The sequence below is a fragment of the Raphanus sativus genome, chromosome 4 (genome assembly GCF_000801105.2).
Source record: "Raphanus sativus cultivar WK10039 chromosome 4, ASM80110v3, whole genome shotgun sequence".
Classification (NCBI taxonomy): Eukaryota; Viridiplantae; Streptophyta; class Magnoliopsida; order Brassicales; family Brassicaceae; genus Raphanus; species Raphanus sativus.
Window position 1 is genome coordinate 13,449,760 of NC_079514.1, and position 20,261 is coordinate 13,470,020.

Here is a 20,261-nt window from a genome sequence, read left to right on the forward strand (position 1 = left end):
TAAATTTATTTTAATTTAAAAATCCGGAAAATATGGTAAAAGAAAATTATCACGTTGAGCTGATTCGATAGACATACGTGGCGGATATCTAGAGAGACTAGAGAGAGAGAGGAAAAGAAGGAGTTTCGTCGTTCGTCAATGGAGATCTCTGCTGCGTCTGCTTCTCTAACTTCCTCTGGACTCGTTCCTCGACTTCTCCCTCCCTTGTTCTATCCTCCTCAAGCTCGAACTACTTCCTGTGCACCATTTTCCTCTGCTAAACTCATTTCTCCTCCTCACAGACGTATACCTCCCTCTCCCTGTCTCGCTGATCAGTCTGCCTCCACCGGTTAGTTTTTTTTTCGAGCTTTCGTCACTCTCCTCAATTGCATAACAAGTGTTCGAGTATATGTCTGATACTGAACTAGTTATGTTTCTGCTGCTTTTATGTCCTGTATTTCTCTCACAAATTAGTACTGTGTGTGCTCGTGGAACGATGACGTTTTACTAAGCCTTTTATTGGATTTGGTTGGTGTAGGGGTCAATGTTGTTGATTCAGATCCCATTGATGCTGTTAAGGTGAGAGTTTTATACTTTTTCTGATGTAATCAGCTTTGCTTCCTCTTAACTCTCTTAACCGTTTCTTCCGTCTAAAAAACTCAAGAGGAAAGCTATAGACATATCCCCTCAACTCAAAGGAGCTTCAATATTTCTGGTTGGTAAGGCCCCCGCTTGGCTTTGATTCAAACTCCAATCTCCCTGGTAGGGATGAATACTGACTGATGTGTGATGCTTTAACAATCTGGGTGTAGGGATTAATAACCACATTAAAACCAACTTGGGGAAGCTTTTGGCTGAGTCTTTACGATATTACTACTTTGATAGGTAAGCCACTCAGTAAAACCTCTCTCTGCTTCCGTTGTTTTTTTTTTTGGGGAACCTATATAGCTCTTGAGAGACATTCTTGTTACTTATATTTGTTTTAAATCCAATTTACAATACGTATGAGGTGCTTGTGAATTCCAGTGTCTTAGCTTCACGTTTTATATATTCCTTTTAATTAATTTCGCACTATCCCTAACTTCATTTCACTCTTATTGTGTAGTGATAAGTTGATCGCAGAGGCGGCTGGTGGAAATACATCTGTTCAAGCTTTGAAGGAGGCTGATGAGATGGCTTTTAAGGAATCAGAGGTATATTCTATCATCTGATGAAATGCATCCTTGGTTCAGTTTTCTGATAGAGGATTTGATCTCACTTGGTCACTTTTAAAATTGAAAATAGATACTCAACACCAATCTAAATACCCACATAAATGGTTTTCTCTTGATATGTTCCTACAGACAGAAGTGCTGAAGCAGCTATCATCTATGGGTCGGCTTGTAGTTTGCGCTGGAGACGGTGCAGTCCAGAGCTTGACAAATCTGTATGTTCTATTTATAAGTCCAGTAGTTTCTCTCCCATTTCGAAAACATACACACCCTGCCTAGACTTTTTTAAAGTTCTCTTCCGTCTGCTCTCGTTTGACCGTAAGTATTTTGAACAGTGCACTTCTAAGACACGGGATCTCCATTTGGATCGATGTTCCTCTAGAAATCGCAGCTAAAGGAGATGATCCATTCAGCTCGGAACCTTCCCCTGAGGTCTTTCTTCTTTCTTTCTTTCTCTCTGACCTGCTTAAAGTTTCTGTCGGTGTTGTATTACAAAGGAAACTGTGTTTTCATGATGGAAGCAGTTGTATGAGGCATTAAAAGCAAATTACGAAAAATCAAGAAAGGGTTACGATACAGCAGATGCAGTTATTTCCCTTGAGAGTAAGAATTTATTAATAAGTCCATTCTAATATTATCCTTGACCGTTGCATTTTTTATGAGTGATGCTACTTTTTGTTAATTGGAATCAGGAATAGCTACAAAGCTGGGATGGGAAGACTTGGAAACAGTAACTTCTGAAGAGCTTGCTTTGGAGGCAAGTCTTATGCTTTTTGATTATTACTCCCTCCGTTCCTAAATATAAGAGGTTCTAGGTAAAATACGTTTATTAAGAAAATTAGTTTTTATCAAAAAAGCATTATTAAAATTATAAATTAAAAACTATTTGACCAGTTACAAAATAGAACTATTAAATTTGATTGGTTACACAGTTTTTGATAAAGTTAAAGTTACCTAGAAATATGAGAACATCTTACATATTGGAACAAAAAAATTATTTTAAACATCTTATGTTTAGGAACGGAGGAGTATTATTTTTTTTTTCATTTTGACATATGGTTACAACTTACAACTGTGAGAGAAGCTTGTTGTTCAGGTCTTGAAAGAAATAGAGAAGTTGACGAGAGTGAAGAAAATGATGGAGGAAGCTTCTCGACCTTTCTAGGTTGATATTTTACTCAATCAATCATGCATCGCAAAATCTGTGAATTTTTTTAGGGTTTCTATCATGTTGTATATCATGAACATGTTATTAAGCATTTTTTGCATAAAACGTTCGGCTTATACTATAGATGCTGGCAAGCATTGGGTGGAGGAGAAACATGTAGCGTCTCTATCACGTGTGGGACTTATTCTGTTGATGAGCTGATCCAGTAGTACGTGGGCCTAATATTTGTGGCCCACTAAGGGATAAGAGCGTGAAACAGAGAAAGTACAAAAACAAAAGCTCATCTCAGTTCCCAACAGCTTTCGACGTCCTTTTTTAATTGTTTAAAAAAACATATTTTTGTGTCTGTTCGTTGGAGACGCAATATTCGGTGTCGGTAAAACAATAAAAAGGGTAATAATGGGTAAATACGAAGGTAGTAGTAGAAGAAATGCGGATATTTTTTCATGCCAAACTTGTACTTGCAGTACTTTTCTTCTTTTAATCAAAAAGAATCGAAAATGTATAAAAATCGTATCTCGAGAAACACAAAACGTAATGAGGAAATGTTAATGGCGACTGAGTTAATTGGGATTTGTTTATAAACAGACGCAAAGATAAGGGGGAACAAACCTCTCTGCCTCTTTCTCTCTCTCACCTCTTCTTCCTCCTCAGATTCTTTCTCGTCTTTTAAAACCTTTTTTTTTAATCTCTTCTGGATTCATCTTCTTGGTTTTGGATTTCCAGTTTGATTCTTCTGATCAATCGATCCATGTGAATGATTCCATCTGAAACGTTCTCTTGAACAGATTGTATTGGTGCGTCTTTTCATGGGCTTCTTATTATTTCCAACTTTTTCTTGTTTTGATTAGTTTGAGTTATATGTTTTCGATGATGATGATGATGATGAGCTGCTTTTTTTCTGGGGATTTGTCTTATGCGAGAAGCTTTTTTGAAGTATATATATATATGATTAGATTGATTTGATCACAAGTTCTTTTTTTTTGTGGTGGTTCATCGTGTTGCGTTAGATTGATCATGATCACTTATATTTTCTGGGAAGATTGTGAGGATGATTAGCTAATGTTATTATGTTCTTTTTTATATATTTTGTCTGAATGGCAGCTATTGTTTGATCTCTTCTTCTTTCTTTCTCAAAACTTTAAAACACTTGTTAAAATAATACTATTGGCTATTATAGGTGAATGTTTCCGGATCTTGATTTGTTTTATTGTTTCTTATTATACTTTCTTAAAAATCTGGAATCTGTCAGCCTTAAACGTCTGCAGTTGTCCTATAACTATGCTTTAAGCTTTAATAGTCTGTCTAACCAACTTTGGCTATGTCCTTTTATTGTTTTTTCTGATATGTAATTGATTCTGTCTTATTCGTTTTCAGGAAAGTGTAACTGCAGTGCAATGAACTCTGTATCCGTCACCCTCAAATTCCATATAGCTCCGGAACTCTCTTCTGATATAAACAACTGTCGAATAAATATCAAGTGTTTGGTTTCTTGTAGTCAAGCAGCAATGCACGTGTTGTGGATGCCCGTCACTGATACCTAGGTTCTAGATTATTGTTTCACTAGAGATAGAAAAGTAATCAGTCTTGTTTTTTTGGAAGGATTTGGTAGGGATTGAACAAAGGTATCACAATATGGGTCTACCACAGACTGCTTCAAGTGAACAAACCCATGAAGCATCATCATCGTCTGCTCCAAGTTCCAGCCTTTCGCAAAGTCTGCCTTTGCATTCCACTTCCCATCATTCAGATAGCCTTAACATAGGAAGCGATGAAGGCATTTGCTCTTCCATTGGAGAATTTGATAGGAAAACATCATTGGAGCCTCCGGAGTTCACAGATGATAAGCATAGGTTCCTTGCTACCACCTCATCTAGTACTGCTCATGGGTCGGCTAGCTACACTGTGGATAAAGTTAGTTCGAGTCTAACTGGAGCTAGAAGGATAGTTGGTTTTGCATCAACCGAAACTACCTCATTGGACAAGGAACAAGCGAGTGTCGCTGTTGATCATTCTCTGTCGTCCACTGTTGGAGCAGATGTTGGTGGAGCGTTGGTCAGGAAACGTGTACTCTCCCCTCTCAACACTCTCTTCCCTGTGAAATTCAGAGGAGACCTTCTTGATATCAGCTGTACTACTTACTCTGGTCTTTCTAATGGATTCTCCAATTCTGTCTCACAAGATCACACCAAGGTTAACCTCCCTGGTAGGTTGCATCTCTCCACCACTCCTACGGCCACATCTACTCGCTGGGAATGGAAGAACGCCTCGAACAGTAGCAGACTCTCCTCCATGGTCTTCACTGATGGTCCATTGCTTGACTCTGCAGACCACCACCGGCCCACAAAAGGTGAGGTTTGCTTATATTCACCAGTGTATGGTACCTTACCTTGTGATAAGGATATATCTGCCTCTCCGCCGCTCTCTCTCTCACCGCTTGGTCCTAAGTTCTCTGAGAGGATGAAGAGTAGCAAAAACGGGAAGATAGTTGAAGAGTTGAGGAATATCAGTGAAGAAGCAGAGCTAAGAATCGACCGTAGGTTGTTTGATGATGCATATGCTCTAAGGAGAGCATTTTCGATGGAGAGAGGTGTTGAACCAGCTCCTTTGTCTCCATGCAGAAGGTTCACTAGAAGCTTGAGTGGGCGCCCCATTCAGAGGTCATTGGTTGGTTCTTTCGAGGAGTCATTATTGACAGGAAGATTGTCATGCGGGACAACAAATCAGGTTTACATGCTTAAAACATATATAAAGCTCTTTGAGTGAAAAAAAAAAAGTAACTCATGACTTCTGCTGTTTCTTTCCGTGCAGAAGATTGATGGTTTTCTAGCGGTTCTTAGTGTAGCTGGGGGAGACATATCTCCAAAATCACAGAAGCTTCCATTCTCAGTAACAAGCGTTGGTGATGATTGCGTGTTGCTATATTATGCCTCCATAGATCTTGGTGGAGGATCTAAATCGAACAAGTTCTGGAGCCAGAAGTTGAAAACAAGTCAAATAAACTTTGATGCTCAGAGCTCCTCCAAGAGCCAACTGCGGATCCCCATGAAGGGTCGGATTCAACTGGTATATATCCTTTCTCTTTGAGATACTATTCTATTATAAATGTTGTGGTTAAAAAAACTCATCTTAGTGGTGGTTGAAAGTTTCCAAATACTGATTGCTCTTTGTGCAGGTTCTTAGTAATCCTGAGAAAACACCTCTTCACACTTTCCTCTGTAACTATGACTTAACTGATATGCCAGCCGGAACAAAGGTAATATTGAACGTAAAACATTCCCTTCAAAGGAAACACTCTTGTTGTTTTTAAGTTGTAGAAAAGAAAATTATATTTTTTTTTTTGTGTTGAAGAAAGAAGAAACATATAACCTACCTGCTATTAAGCCTTAAGAGTAATAGTATAGCCTCTAGGAAAGCATTAGGTCTAGAGAAAAAAAAACTCAGTGGTGGTTTCATTTCCACTAGTTGATCCACCTTTTAACTTCATTAATACATATGTTCTGTTGTATGTAAAAAACAAAATAAAACAATTTTGAATATTAGTTTTTATTTTTTTTTAACTGGGTTTCTGTGGGTATTATACAGACTTTCTTGCGGCAAAAGGTTACTCTGGGATCCTCTAATCCAACCAGTGAAGCAACGCAAGAGAACACTAGAAAAACCAAAAGCTGTGCAAAAGAGAACAAAACAGAATGTGAAGGATCTGATTCAGTGGAAGGAGATGAGAAACTTGATGAGTTGCAAGAAAGTGAGAAAAGATGTTTAAAATCTTCCAAAGAATGTAACGGTGGTTCTGGTGCTCTACGGTACGCACTACATCTGAGGTTTATTTGCCCATTACCCAAGAAAGCTTCAAAGAAACCTGATAATGACGACACCACGGGGCAAAAGAAAAACTTGGATTCAGATGGGAAGAGGAGATTCTATCTGTACAACGACTTGAGAGTCGTGTTTCCACAACGCCACACAGATTCAGATGAAGGAAAGGTACCGTTTGAGATTTTGCCTTCTGATTCTTGACCTACGTTTTTGTATCACATCGTTTTTATAATCATTCTTTTTTTTGTTCGTCTTTGTGTTATCGCAGTTGAATGTGGAGTACCATTACCCAGAAAACCCAAGATACTTCAACATCACAGACTAGGTTTTTCACTGGTTGTATTTCGTTTTCTTGTTTAAGAAGAAATCAATGGACTTATTTGTACATAACCATGGCTTTGACACGACGTTGTACAGATTCAGGCCTTACGTTAAACTCTTACTCTTGTCCTTTTTTTCAACACATAGGATCGGATCAATGTTCATGGCCTCATGAGCAGTAACATTTAGTATAGAAATTGTGATATAAAAATCTAAAATGATATGCATGAGCTGACATAATAATCACTAGGTAGTAATCGAAGCATTGCACGTTCAGTTTAGGTTCGAGTTTGTGTATATTTTTTTTTTTTGTCATCTGGTAGATTAATATTAGATCCAACAACATTTTACACATCGGATTTGCATACCCTAAACAGAGCCAAGAGCCGGCGAGGTAACATATACCACCCGGAGCCATGAAACAGACATAACACAAACTTTTAAAGCTAACAAAGACAAATAAAAACGTCGAGAAGCAGAATAGAAGATAGAAACTTCAGGAGAGGAAGAGTGCTCAACCTTGCACTCAAAGACGAGCTTACCTAACGGGAACTCATCCACAAATAGCACCAGATAAGAAGACCAAGGAGAGAGCCTAGAAGTACACGAACATCACCAAAACATAATATAAACTGAACCGAGAGAGGTTAGAATCCTTAACCGTCGCTGAACACACCCTTCAATCCCAACTAAGTCTCGCCATTGGACCTTGAATGGGTTCTCTACTCGCCTTATACGCACCATTACCCCACAGCGAAGCCTATAACAGCTTCACGAACACGTCTTATTCACAGCCGGTAACTGGATAAAAACCACTCCAAATCCAGAACTTATCACGATCAAATAGGCGGCAATCGAACAATGAAGCAGACGCTTCCATAACCAAATAACTCCTTCTGATCCTCTCAAACCAAAGGTTGAGATTGCAAAAGACTCTGACCATCAAGTATCAACATCCACGGGAGTTAGACTCCAATGAACAGAGGCAACCCTCCCCCTCCCGAGCAAGACGCCAAGCCACATCCGCAGCTAAACCTCACGCACCCCTCTTCAATGGCCGCTACTGCTTGTACCAGAGAAGAAACAGAGGGTAGAAACTGTTTCTAAACCTTGCTCCCCAACATCGAAACAAACTAAGGAAATCAAACAAGAAAACGATATCCTCACAAAACTCTAAAATCCGACCACCACTACGAATCATCACCTCTACAACCTCGCCACGATACCAGAAGAGGAGGAGACACCACCGGAGATTCTCACCGCGAGCGGAGCGGTCACCATAGCAAAACCCTAAATCCAGAGAACGCAAGCATATCGGAAGAGAAGGTGGGGATCGAGTAGCAGCAAAGAAAAGATGGAGATATGCTAAAGTCGGACGCCTCCGACGTCTTCACGCGCTCGCACGCGCTACCAACGTCGGAGCTACAGCAGGAGGCGTTCTGGTCTTCGAAGGAGAAAAGTTGGAAGAGAGAGAAAGACCTTATTTTTGTTTTGTGTATATTTTTTAAGTATGTAATTTTTTAAAAAAATACTTAATCTTCAAAATCCAAAATAAAAATAATATAAAATTTCAAAATTTAAATAATATAAGATCAACAATGTTCATGACCTCGTGAGTTCCTTGAGTAGTAACTTCTAGTATAGAGATTGTGATAGAAAATCTAAAATGATATTTCATCAGCTGACATAATTCTTTGGTAATTATTTGTGAAGTGATTTTTTTTGAATTTTGCTTATGTGTCATAACCACATTCATTTTCATTAAAAAAATATGACATGGTTTAGTAAAAATGATGACATGGTTTGAAGGTAACTATGACATAGACATTTATATTTAATGTTAATTTATAGTTTTGGTAAGTTTTTGAAAATAAGGTAATAACTCATTTATCATAATTAATATAACATTAAATAATATAGTAGTATAAATAAAAATATAAAAATATTTTACAAAATTCGAAATATTATTTAATTTTGTTTTTTACAATTATTATTTTTATTACTAAATAAATCTTCAAAAATTTATACAGTTTTTTAAAATTATAATTATCTTAATCCTTATACAATTAGTTTCCTCTTTATATCTAAAAACTAAAAATATGATTAGTTTTATGTTTTGATAATCATATATCTTACAAATTTAATTTTATACAATTCGATTTAATATTTTAACCAAATAAATAGATAAAAGAAAATTATTCAAGATATAATTTTAAGTATACACATATATATTATTAAATATTAATTTTAAATAAAAATATTTCTTTTGACTTTTTAGTATTTCTTTTATATTTATTTTAACGTTTAGTAAATAAAATTAAAATTAAAATATTGGTAAGCAAATAATAAAATATAAAAAAAAATTATTTTAAAATATAATTTAAATCTGAAACTTTTATTTCTGCACATGATGCAGGAAAATACCTAGTAATCATTAAGTTACAATGATTGCTACCTTATACTCTTATCAAAACACAAGTTTATTTTTGAAATTAAAAAAAAAATCCTTTTATATGAGATATGTATGGTTTGGACACATTTATCTGAAATTGCAGAATTGAACCGTACCAAACTGAAAAAAGACTAAAACTGAGTCTAATTTCACAAATAACCGAGTGCATCTTATATCTCCGGAGTCAATAAACTGGGAACCAATTGAAAGCTGAAAGGGTATCCGAACTTTGAAAATATAAACTATATATTTACAAATCTTTGAAAATATAAGTTATTAACAAGTTTGACATTACTTATTTGTCACCTTGAGAGCCCTTGTCATAGCCTTTAATAAAACCAACTTCCTTACCTAGACTAATTACATGATATGGCATTGCTTATTTAACTATCATATTATTGCATATTATAATTGGTTTTGATGGATTATGCATATGTTCTTATTTTTCCTTTTGATATCTACTATCATATTGACAACACATGATAAACACAATAGCTTATTGTTATTACATAAGATAAGACTATGGAAAAAGACTATGTTACATTTGTATAGTTTTGTTAGTTATTGATTATGTTCTTTTCTAAACATAAGATTGCATTCTTTTCTGTTGTTAAATAAACAAAAGATTATGTTCTTTTCTATTGTTTTAGTATGTTATATTTGTATAGTTTTGTTAAGTTTATTTTTGACCTCATCATGTACTTTTCCATTATTCTGGTATGTTACATTTATGATGCGTATTTATATGGCGCAATTTGTATATGAATTCATATTTATATGAACATATTTGATAGAAACATTGATCATGGATTATGATGCCATTTGAATCTGATCTTTTGATTGATTGGAAATACAAATTTATAAATTCAATTTATTTTCTTAACTTAAATCAACAAAACTCTAAAATTAAGTAATCAACACGTTACAACACGTCATTTATATTCGAAAAGAATTAGTTTACAAAGTTAATACTGTTTTCTTTATGTTGATTTACATTGAATTATTGCCTTCCATTATTTTAAAATTGGCAGCTAAAATTTAGGGATTAATTCAATTTTATTTTGGGGTGAAAAAATTTGCTTCTCTCTAATTTTTCATAGGCAAAACACTACAAGTGATCCCTATATATATCATAGGACTGAAATTCATCTACTGAAATTCATTGACATCACAACCTACCAATCGAGACACTTTTCACAGCAGTTGTGGCTTTGTCAGTTTTTATTTGTTTTTCGTATTTTATTATTCAATTGCCTATATTTCTTTTTGTTTTATATTCAGAATTTATATTATGAATGCAATTATTCTATTTCCTATTTTTTATCTTAGATTCATAATAAATTTACATAAGTCTTTGTTTACTTTTATAAATTTCTTTCCATAAAATATACTTCAATTTCACCGAACCAATTACACAAATTTAAAAAAAAAAAAGATTACATTATATAAACATGGACAATTTCGTTAAATATTTTATTATATCTAATATTTCTTACTATAAACTTTAACTCTCTAATACCTGTATATATATATTATAATATCTTTTATTCCATCATTCCGGGGAAAAACGCGGATTACCATCTAGTATTAATTATATTTAATACTTAAATAGCCAAATATTTTAAATATTATTCATAAATTGAATCATCCAAAAAAAATATTTAAAATATTTAAAATTATCTAAGTTATATGAGAGAGTTTTTCCAAATTAGATCCCTGAAAGAAAAAAAAAACTCAATCTCTTAAAAAAGTCTGCTAATCAGAATTAAATTACTTTTTGTCAACCTTTTTTCGTTATACCCAAATGGGTTTTGTTTAAAGGTACAAAACATTAAAGAGCATACCCAAACATAAAATTACAAGATAAGATCAAAGACTAGTGGGAAACACTTGTAGTTAATATGTTGAGAGATTGGTTGTGGTTGTAAATGTTCTAGAAAACCAAAATCTAGTTGAGAGACATATATGTCAACCAATCAAATTTTTTTTCCTAAAAACTCTCACAGTAAAAAAAAAAATCTCTACACAATTAAAATATGGTTGTAAATAACTTTATTTCTAGAACAAAATATAAGTGCTTTACAAAGCTACAACAACTAAAACTACAGCAAATAAATCTATAGATTAAATACTACAGTAAAAAACATAAAGTTACCGGTCATCCCCTATATCTCAGAATTAGTTAAAATGGAAATATGGAATAAACAGAATGAAATAAAAATATACAAAGTTAAAGAAGAAAATATCTCGTCTATTTTTGGTGATTATTTTCCATTAGGGGATCTCTTTCTAATAAGATGTGTATAAATATAATCTGAACCACAGAAGGTGTAAAACATCTTATCAGTATCCTAAGAAAGAAAATGAACAATCTCTCAATCTTTCTATGTGCTGTCTTCTGCATTGCTAGCCATGTATACAGCGACATCAAGATTGCGAACGAACTTAAATTCAATAAAAATCTCTGGATAAGCTGTTTCTCCGGAGACGACCGAATCGAGCCAGTGATAAAAAAAAACCAGGAGAACAATATCATATTCACTTCCCCACCAACTTTTGGGGGACTACGCAATTCATGTGTACGTTGAGACAAGGACCTAACCCTAACTATAGACACTCTCAGAGCTTCACAGCATTCAAACAGGTAAGTCCCAGTGATAATGGAGCCTTGTGGGATTGGAGAGCCAGAGAAAATGGTATTTATTTAAAAGTGTGGGCGGGCAAACATGAACAAGGCGGGGCCTATATGCATAAGGCGTTTGATTGGATTTACTAGTTAAGAGACAAGCTTATACACATATTAAAATCAAAGTTTGCAATATTTTTTCCTTTATTAATACAAGAGAATAATCACTTTTAACACGGAGTAGATCACCACATATGAAAAGAGAATAATCATTATAAGCACTCCCACTTAACACGAAAAGATTTATTTTGCTGCTATTATTTATGTACTAGGGTCGGCCCGCCCTACGGGCGGGATATTTATTTATGATTTAGGTTATTATATTTTTTATAATTTTGTGGTTCGTATTTAGGTTCACCTTTATAAAAATTATGTGTGAGATATACTATTTTACTAATTTAAGTCGTTCCTTAGTTTGTTTGTAAGTAATTTTTTTTGACTTTTTACTTCTATGGCATCACTATGACTGAGTTGCTATATCATTCTCAGTTGAATAATTTGTATCTAACAACTAATGTATATGACTCTTTTTGAGGTTCTTGGAAGCCGTAAAGACTCTGCATAATCTCAACCTTGATGATAAACTGGCAATTAAAACATTAACCATCCAATTGGATTAGAAATGGTGTTTTTAGGTTGGGAATGTTGTTCCTGGTGTACATCGTTCTTATTTCTTAAATTTATTGTCGGGTGATACTTGGTCTTGGTAAAATAAGCTTTATTGTTTGTTATGAACAAATATGAGCATCTCTAGACCATTTCTTACTTGATCTTAATTCTTAAACATAGGATTTCAGATGGGGAAAGAAATTCATAATTGTTTATATGTTCCATTTGAGATCAGCTACCAAGATGTTTTTGTTGTCAAGATTTGGAAGACCCAATGGTAGAAATTGGTCCTATTTGTATTTTCATTACCGAAATACTGAAACTTTTACATGGTTTACCGAGATTTTAAATCTATTTATATAGCGTAAACTATATCTTTATTTTGCACATTTCTGTATGTTTTTTATTTGTCAAATATTGTTGTAAAATAAATTTTTTTTTTAGTCATTTTAGTTTTTAAAATTTTGTTTATATAGGTTAGAAAAATATTTACAACCAAATAAATTGGAATATAATCTCTTATAAGATTTCAACAACATGACATAGAATCTATTTTCGGTCTGGATTAGATTTTCCGATTCTGCTTCGTTTTGGTTTTTATATGCCCATGTCTATTTTCGGCATTAGTATATTCAGTATGACAACAGTGGCAACCGTGTTGAAATTAATGTTAGAAGCTAAGAGGATGGTAATATTTACGTATGCTTGGTTCAGGATGGAAAGAACATTCGTGGAGGTGGAAGAGCTGTTTATTAACTTGGTTTTATAGGAAGATAGAGTGATGCAGTGTAAGAATTTCTAAGTTGATTAAGAAAGACCTACTTAAGAAGCGAGACAAAAAAATCCAAATTTTACTTTGCTTAAACCATTTGGCAGAATATAATTTTCACCTTTATCTCATTTCACTTTCAACTCACTTTACTTTATGAAATAAGAATCCATGAAACCACCTTTAAAATGTAAGAGAAATTTGCTTCTGACATATATATTTCTACTTGAAACTAATTCCCCCCATAAAATTTTCTAAGTTTATCATTTATCAGCATTAGAAGGTAAGTCTCTGTATTTTGTAGCTGTAGATTGCGGTGTATTCCAGTTGTAGTTATAATACATTAGAGCATTTTGTATGCTGTGATTCTGGGTAGAGACTTCTATGGGATTATTAAGGAACACATGCATATATATCTTACCAAAATTATGGTCATAACAAAGACAGGCCCATCATAATCTGCAGGTCTTGATACTAAAACATTAAACAATCTTTTTGAGTTTGTAAAGGCCAAAGCCTAAGGAAATATGAAATTCTTTGGAGAATCTTTTTTTTTGCAACACATACATTCTTTGGAGAATTTAAAAGCAGAGATGTCATAAGAAAAGAAGGTTAATGAAGTTTCTTCAACTTATATCTATTCCAATGGAAAATTAGTTTTTTTTTATGAAGTCAACTTCTATATTCCGATTTATGTCTTTTAGCCCATGATTCATACTTAATATCTGGTAATTAAGTTTATTAGTTTTATATCATTTAAGAAAAACTTTGAGAGATTTCTCTCTGTAAAATAAATACTTTGATTACTATTTTTGCTAAAAAAGCATATCCCTAAGTTTCTTTTATTTTGTTTCCTTTCACCATGTGTTGGTCTAATGCCATCTTCCTAATATTCTATTCTTAGTTGATCAGTAATCAAAGAAAAATTAAGAAAGATAAAAATGTTGCAGCATTCAGCATCAATAATAGGATCTTCCTTCTTTCTTCTGAGTTCTGACCATTTGGAGATTTACTAAAAAGTCTATTTCCTCTACGATCTGTAAAAGTTAAAAGACGACACTCATCTGTTATTAATTACATTCGGCTCAAAACTGGCCAATCTCATGAGTTAAAGCTATCGGTCTAGAGAGTTTTTAATAGTTGATATCATTTGGGTACTCTTCTAAGTAGTACATATTTGCCGAACACATTTTCTCCTGCCACTTAGATGGCGAACTCTCCTTATAAGTATCCAGATAAGTTAGCACCACGATAGCCTGAGAAAAGGGAGAGTAAAAAAATTATTGCAGTACAGGAAGTGAAATTTAGGATATATGTTGTTACATGATGATGGTGTACTTCTAATACCTCCCATGTAGATAAGTCACTCTCTCGATTTTGATAAGGTATGGAGGTGATGCTAGTAAATGGAGCTATTAAATAGAGACTATTTGCAGTGTCTCCAAATATACTATTAAATGGAGACAGAAGTAGACCGGGTAATTCATCACTGATCCACCTTACTTCGCTCACGTAGTGAAGCACATAAAACGACGATGTGTATCGATCCCATTCTTCTCACTCACAGAACAGAACCTGACACACCAAAAAAAAAAGACAATATTTAGAAATTACTACTCCAGAGTAATTTTTTTTTTCTGTTTTCAGATCAAAACAGAAAAAGTAGAAAGGATATCTTAAAGAAGTTCACATGTTGCATCGTACATGGCTGACTATATCCAATCCCACCCTCTTTGTTCATACAGGTTAGACCTGAGAGAGAACAAAGATCACTTTTTCAACGCTGTTTAATATAAAACAAATAAGTATGAGTTGGATCGTGAAAGATAAACTAATTTAGCGATTACCAGCTAATGACAAATACTCAATTTATCGAAAGACCCCAAACAGGATTTATAAGGCTGTTAAAAGGACTCATCTGATAAGAAGACACATGAGGTGTGCAGAATCATCACCAAATTTTCAATTTCAAGCAAAAATTCAAACTTTCTAAAAGGAACCCAGAGCTATAACATCTGAACAAATCTAAAGCTAAGACATGAACAAACCTAAGAGTCAGACAGATCATGTCTCCAAAGACATAACACCTGTCAGCATAACACTCTAAAAGAAGAGTTTGATGATTGTTATTTACCCCGTTCTTAGCCTTAACAGGATGCTCTTCATCGATGTGATAACCAAGCCGGACATTGTCAAAAATATCTGCGCAAAACTCTGACTTTAAAACGTCTTCTCCTTCAAGATCCTTGACCCTTCAAGAGCCAGACACATCACTGCAGATTTGCAGCAATAATTTTTGTAGTTAAAACAATGAATCATCTCTTAAGGAATCGAGAAGAGTATAAAAAATAAAAAATAAGAAACAGATTAGATATATCTTAGTATCAATAAACAATGAGAATTCTACCGGAATGATTACCTGAAAAAAAAACAAAGAAACGAACTTTACATTCACGTCGACCAGCAGCCGAGCGTTACGGAGGAGCAACTGCGGTACTTCAAGTCGGAGATGAAAACTTTAGAAATAGCCATAACAACACAAATCAGTATATTGCAAGAGATAGAAGTAGAGGATGAGTTCGAAATGAGAAGTACTCACATATTTATACGGACTTCACACCGCCTCCGTGACACCAACGGTGCATTGAATACCGTGTAGTGGGTGTCTGAATCGATTGGAATAAACACGAAGTTACACCTCCGCCTGTTTCATACAGGTGAAGGGAACTCAGGTGTCGCAGTCGAAGGAAAGGGAGAGACGCGGGGCAAAGCTTGATCCAGCGATTAGGGGTTAAAGTGGGAATCACATGTTCACGGACTGAAAAGAATGACCAAACCTAGAGCCCAATGTCTAAATCACCGAAAAGCCCATTACGAATCACACTTAAATGAAACGCTGAGTTTAAGCCGTACGGGACACGTGTCGAAACTGTGTGAGTCGAGTTTCCACGCTGGATTCCTATGTGGACTCCCAGGAGAGAAGAAAACGTTTCTTTATATAAATAGATGCTACTTTTAAAAACAATTAGCTGTTTACTCCACGATTTGAAAAAATAAAATATATAAAGTTGTGTAAATGATCAAAGAGAAAACCATTTCAGAGATCAAACGTTGGAATTTCAGAAGAAAAACCATGTGAAGCCTGATACAACATCCTTGACAGCAAGTTTCTGTAGAGATCACTCTCTTTTCATTTTCAGATAGGCAATGCATTGTTCTACCTGAGACTTGACTTGCAAGTAAAGCTCTTGGGCTTTTTCTTTGTCTCTTAGCTCTTGTTCCTTACCTGCCAAAAAGAAAAAAAGGCATTGCAAGTACTCAGATCAGTGATCTAGAGTAGATCAAAGCAACATTAATTTACATTGAACATTGATACCTGATGTTTCTATTGGTTTTCCAAAGTAATAATAGAATCTCCCTGGAATCTTAGGTACAGGCCCTGGTAAATATAAATCTTGGTTTCCCAATTCGCTCTCGTGGCCTTTCCTACAAATTTATGACAGCTCAAAGTCAGTGATCATATGACTATTTACATGAAGAGAATATACATGAGAAAACAATGTATATATAAAGTAGTATTGAAACACCTTAAGTTGCCAGCTTCCTTTGTTTCCCCTTCCATTAATTCCTTCAAGATAGGGATGTTCCTTTGATTATTGGAATCCAGAACGATCTGAGAGTCATTCAGTGTTCCCAACCAAATTTACTTTAAAACCGAGTTTCAGGCAATATTATCAGCATCTCAGAGCTAAACAACTAAAAGAACAAATCTAATATGTGGAACGCAGTAATCTGTAGAATTTAGGCAGACGCTGAGAATGTCAAGTGTTGTAGAAATCTGAATAAAAACTTGTTATTACTTAAATCTTGGTGCACTAGTAAAATGCTACAACCGTTGCATATGGGACATCTGAGAGATATGTTAGGAAAGCCTTCGAAAGCAAAAAGGAAAATCAGGTTTCAAAGCACATAAATACGGGTTTTAAATTAGTAGAAAATAATTCATTTATTAATAAAGAAACTTTAAAACATATATTTGTCTTAATCTAGTTTTTTTTTTTTTGTGGAAGTCTCTTTTGTCCAGTGGTTTATCTATGTTCTGGGGTTTAAAATCCTAGAAAATACCAAATTATACAGATTATGGAGAAATAGGTTACAGGAGATCTTCAGCTTGGTGCTCGGCGTATCATCGAACATGGATCTCATAGGACGGCTCAGAATGGTGCAGTCAGGCGTGTATTCTCACATGGTGGTAGAATTGTCGGCTGTAAAATCGTCTTTGTAATATTTTCATCATTGTAATAATATAATTAATCGATAATAATCGATTCAGACGTTAAAAAAAAAATCTGGTTTTCTCTGTAATTCGTTTAGCATTTTCAAAGTTTAGATAATAGCTTTTCAAAACAAGACCTATTGGTGAGGAACTGAGGACTCATTTCCTGCGTATAGAGTTCTTGCTTGCTGATTTGTTAAACGGTAGAAATGAGTAGAGCTTATGAAACTCGATCACATGATTGACTAGAGAGGAAGGCTTACCTTGCAGATGTCGTCTTCTCCAACAACACCAAAAGGGACCTTTTAATGACGACACCATGGGGCTAAAGAACAACATGGATTCAGATGGGAAGAGGAGATTCTATTCTATCTGTACAACGACTTGAGAGTCGTGTTTCCTCAACGCCACACAGATTCAGATGAAGGAAAGGTACCGTTTGAGATTTTGCCTTCTGATTCTTGACCAACGCTTTTTTATCACAGCGTTTTTATAATCATTTTTTTTGTTCGTCTTTGTGTTGTCGCAGTTGAATGTGGAGTACCATTACCCAGAAAACCCAAGATACTTCAACATCACAGACTAAGTTTTTCATTGGTTGTATTTCGTTTTCTTGTTTAAGAATTTTTTTTTTTTTTGATAACTGGAAGATCTCAAAGATTTTCTAAACCCGAAGACTAATCCCACGAAATTAGTAAAGATTCAGGCCTTAGTTAAAATCTTACTTTTGTCCTTTTTTTACACATAGGATCGGATCAATGTTCATAGCCTCATGAGTTCCTTGAGCAGTAACATTTATAGAAATTGTGATATAAAAATCTAAAATGATATGCATCAGCTGACATAATAATCATTAAGTTACGATAATTGCTATCTTATTAACATACTGCATAAAAGCTCGGATTATTTGTAGAATTAAATAAATTCTTATCAAAACACAGGTTCTATTTTTGGAATTAAATAAACTTCCTTTTATATAAGATATGTATGGTTTAGACACATTTATCTGAAATTGTAGAATTGAATTGTATCAAATTGAAAAAAAAAAACAAATTTAAATTGAGTCTAGTTTCATAAATAACCGAGTGCATTTTATATTTTAGAGTCAATAAACTGAAAATCAATTGAAAACTGAATGGGTATCCGAATTTTTAAAATATAAATTATATATTTACAAATATTAATTATATTAATATTTAAATAACCAAATATCTTAAAAATATTTATATACCGAATTATCCAAAAAAACAAATTATTTATAATATATTAAAAATTATCCAAGTTATATGAGAAAGTTTTTTCAAATTGGATCCCGGAGAAAAAAACTCAATCTCTTAAACAAAACTGCTAATCAGAATTAAGTTATTTTTTGTCAACCTTTTTTCATTAGACCCAAATGGGTTTTGTTTAAAGGTACAAAACATTAAAGAGCATACCCAAACATAAAATTACAAGATAAGATCAAAGATTAGAGGGAAACACATGAAATAAACAGAATGAAATATGGAATAAACAGAATGAAATAAAAATATCCCCTATTGAAAGGAAGAAAATATCTCATTAAATTTCCGTGATTATTTTCCATTGGGGGATCCCTCCCTAATAAGATGTGTATAAATATAATCTGAACCACAGAAGGTGTAAAACATCATATCAGTATCCTAAGAAAAAAAAATGAACAATCTCTCAATCTTTATATGTGTTGTCTTCTGCATGATTAGCCATGTATACGGCGACATCAGGATTGCGAACGAACTCAAATTCAATAAAAATCTCTGGATAAGCTGTTTCTCCGGAGACGACCGAATGGAGCCAGTGGTAAAAAAACCAGGAGAACAATATCGTATTTCCTTCAGCACCAACTATTGGGGGACTACGCAATTCATGTGTACGTTGAGACAAGGACCTAACTATAGACACTCTCAGAGCTTCACAGCTTTCAAACAGGTAAGTCCCAGTGATTGGGGGGCCTTGTGGGATTGGAGAGCCAGAGAAGATGGTATCTATTTGGAAGTGTGGGAGGACCATAATTCTCAAGGCGGGACCAATATGCATAAGGCGTTTGATTGGATCAACTAGTTTGTAATATTCTTTTTTTTTTTTGAGAAAGGGCTTTTGTAATATTCTTATTACACATATGAAAATCAAAGTTCTACATGAGATTTGACTCGCAAGTAAAGCTCTTGGGCCTTTGCTTTGTCTCTTAGCTCTTGTTCTTACCTGCCAAGAAAAAAAAAACAAAACAAAACCATTGTCGTATTCAGATCATGATCCACAGTAGATCAAAGCACATTTAACATGTATACCAGCTGTTTCTATTTTTTTTAAGTAATAATAGCAGTTTTAACAGAATTTCAAGCTGTAGAATTGCTAGGATTATCTATAGCTTATTTAGAGCATCTACAACTCATCCTATTTGTCTCTCTACAATAGTATTTAGCAATATAGATGTGTATATATAATCTAAACCACACAAAGAAGTAAACATCATCTGTATCCTAAAACTAAATATGAAAAATCTGTCAGTCTTTCTATGTGTGGTTAGCTTCTGCATGATTAGCCATGTATACGGCAGCATCAGGATTTCCAACGAACTCAAATTCAAGAAAAAACTCTCTGTAAGCTGTTACTCGAAAGACAACCGAATGAAGACAGAGATATTAGAACCAGGAGCACGATATGAAAAATACTTCAACACCAACATTTTCGGGACAACGCGTTTCATGTGTACGTTGAGACAAGGGCCTAACTATAGGCACATTCAGAGCTTCACAGCATTCAAACAGGTAAGTCCCAGTGATAATGGAGCCTTGTGGGATTGGAGAGCCAGAGAAAATGGTATTTATTTAAAAGTGTGGGCGGGTAAACATCAACAAGGTGGGGCCTATATGCATAAGGCGTTTGATTGGATTTACTAATTAAGATACAAGTTTATACACATATTAAAATCAAAGTTTGTAATATTTTTTCA

The 20,261-nt window shown here is 34.3% G+C and overlaps 3 protein-coding genes and 1 pseudogene across 10 annotated transcripts; all 4 read left to right on the top strand.

The window, feature by feature from the left end:
• The first annotated feature begins 51 nt into the window (after positions 1–51).
• On the top strand, positions 52–2,582 carry LOC108854086 (probable inactive shikimate kinase like 1, chloroplastic). 6 transcript variants are annotated; one of them, XM_018627588.2, is made up of 11 exons: positions 52–328; positions 518–558; positions 644–698; positions 792–864; positions 1,085–1,172; positions 1,323–1,405; positions 1,526–1,622; positions 1,715–1,793; positions 1,883–1,947; positions 2,275–2,355; positions 2,483–2,582. In XM_018627588.2, exons 1-10 carry the CDS (start codon positions 139–141, stop codon positions 2,353–2,355), a joined length of 852 nt encoding a protein of 283 aa, XP_018483090.1. In that variant the 5' UTR covers positions 52–138; the 3' UTR covers positions 2,483–2,582. The 6 variants fall into 6 exon arrangements, 4 of the variants coding, with proteins under 4 accessions (XP_018483090.1, XP_018483091.1, XP_056864834.1 ...); XR_008945112.1 differs by having other exon boundaries at positions 53–328; positions 1,883–2,005; XR_008945111.1 differs by having other exon boundaries at positions 53–328; positions 1,883–2,005; positions 2,287–2,355.
• A 334-nt stretch (positions 2,583–2,916) lies between these two features.
• On the top strand, positions 2,917–6,630 carry LOC108854083 (uncharacterized). Of its 3 annotated transcripts, none has more exons than XM_018627584.2 (6): positions 2,917–3,155; positions 3,736–5,085; positions 5,170–5,424; positions 5,534–5,614; positions 5,944–6,345; positions 6,446–6,630. In XM_018627584.2, exons 2-6 carry the CDS (start codon positions 3,994–3,996, stop codon positions 6,500–6,502), a joined length of 1,887 nt encoding a protein of 628 aa, XP_018483086.1. In that variant the 5' UTR covers positions 2,917–3,155; positions 3,736–3,993; the 3' UTR covers positions 6,503–6,630. The 3 variants fall into 3 exon arrangements, with proteins under 3 accessions (XP_018483086.1, XP_018483087.1, XP_056864832.1); XM_018627585.2 differs by having other exon boundaries at positions 5,173–5,424; XM_057008852.1 differs by lacking the exon at positions 2,917–3,155 and adding an exon at positions 3,187–3,294.
• Positions 6,631–11,313: 4,683 nt separating this feature from the next.
• LOC108850340 (S-protein homolog 23-like) lies at positions 11,314–11,726 on the top strand (annotated as a pseudogene).
• Positions 11,727–19,395: 7,669 nt separating this feature from the next.
• LOC108855501 (S-protein homolog 17-like) lies at positions 19,396–20,208 on the top strand. Its single transcript, XM_018629347.2, has one exon. The coding sequence runs from the start codon at positions 19,801–19,803 to the stop codon at positions 20,206–20,208; it is 408 nt and encodes a 135-aa protein (XP_018484849.1). The 5' UTR covers positions 19,396–19,800.
• Positions 20,209–20,261: the final 53 nt, after the last annotated feature.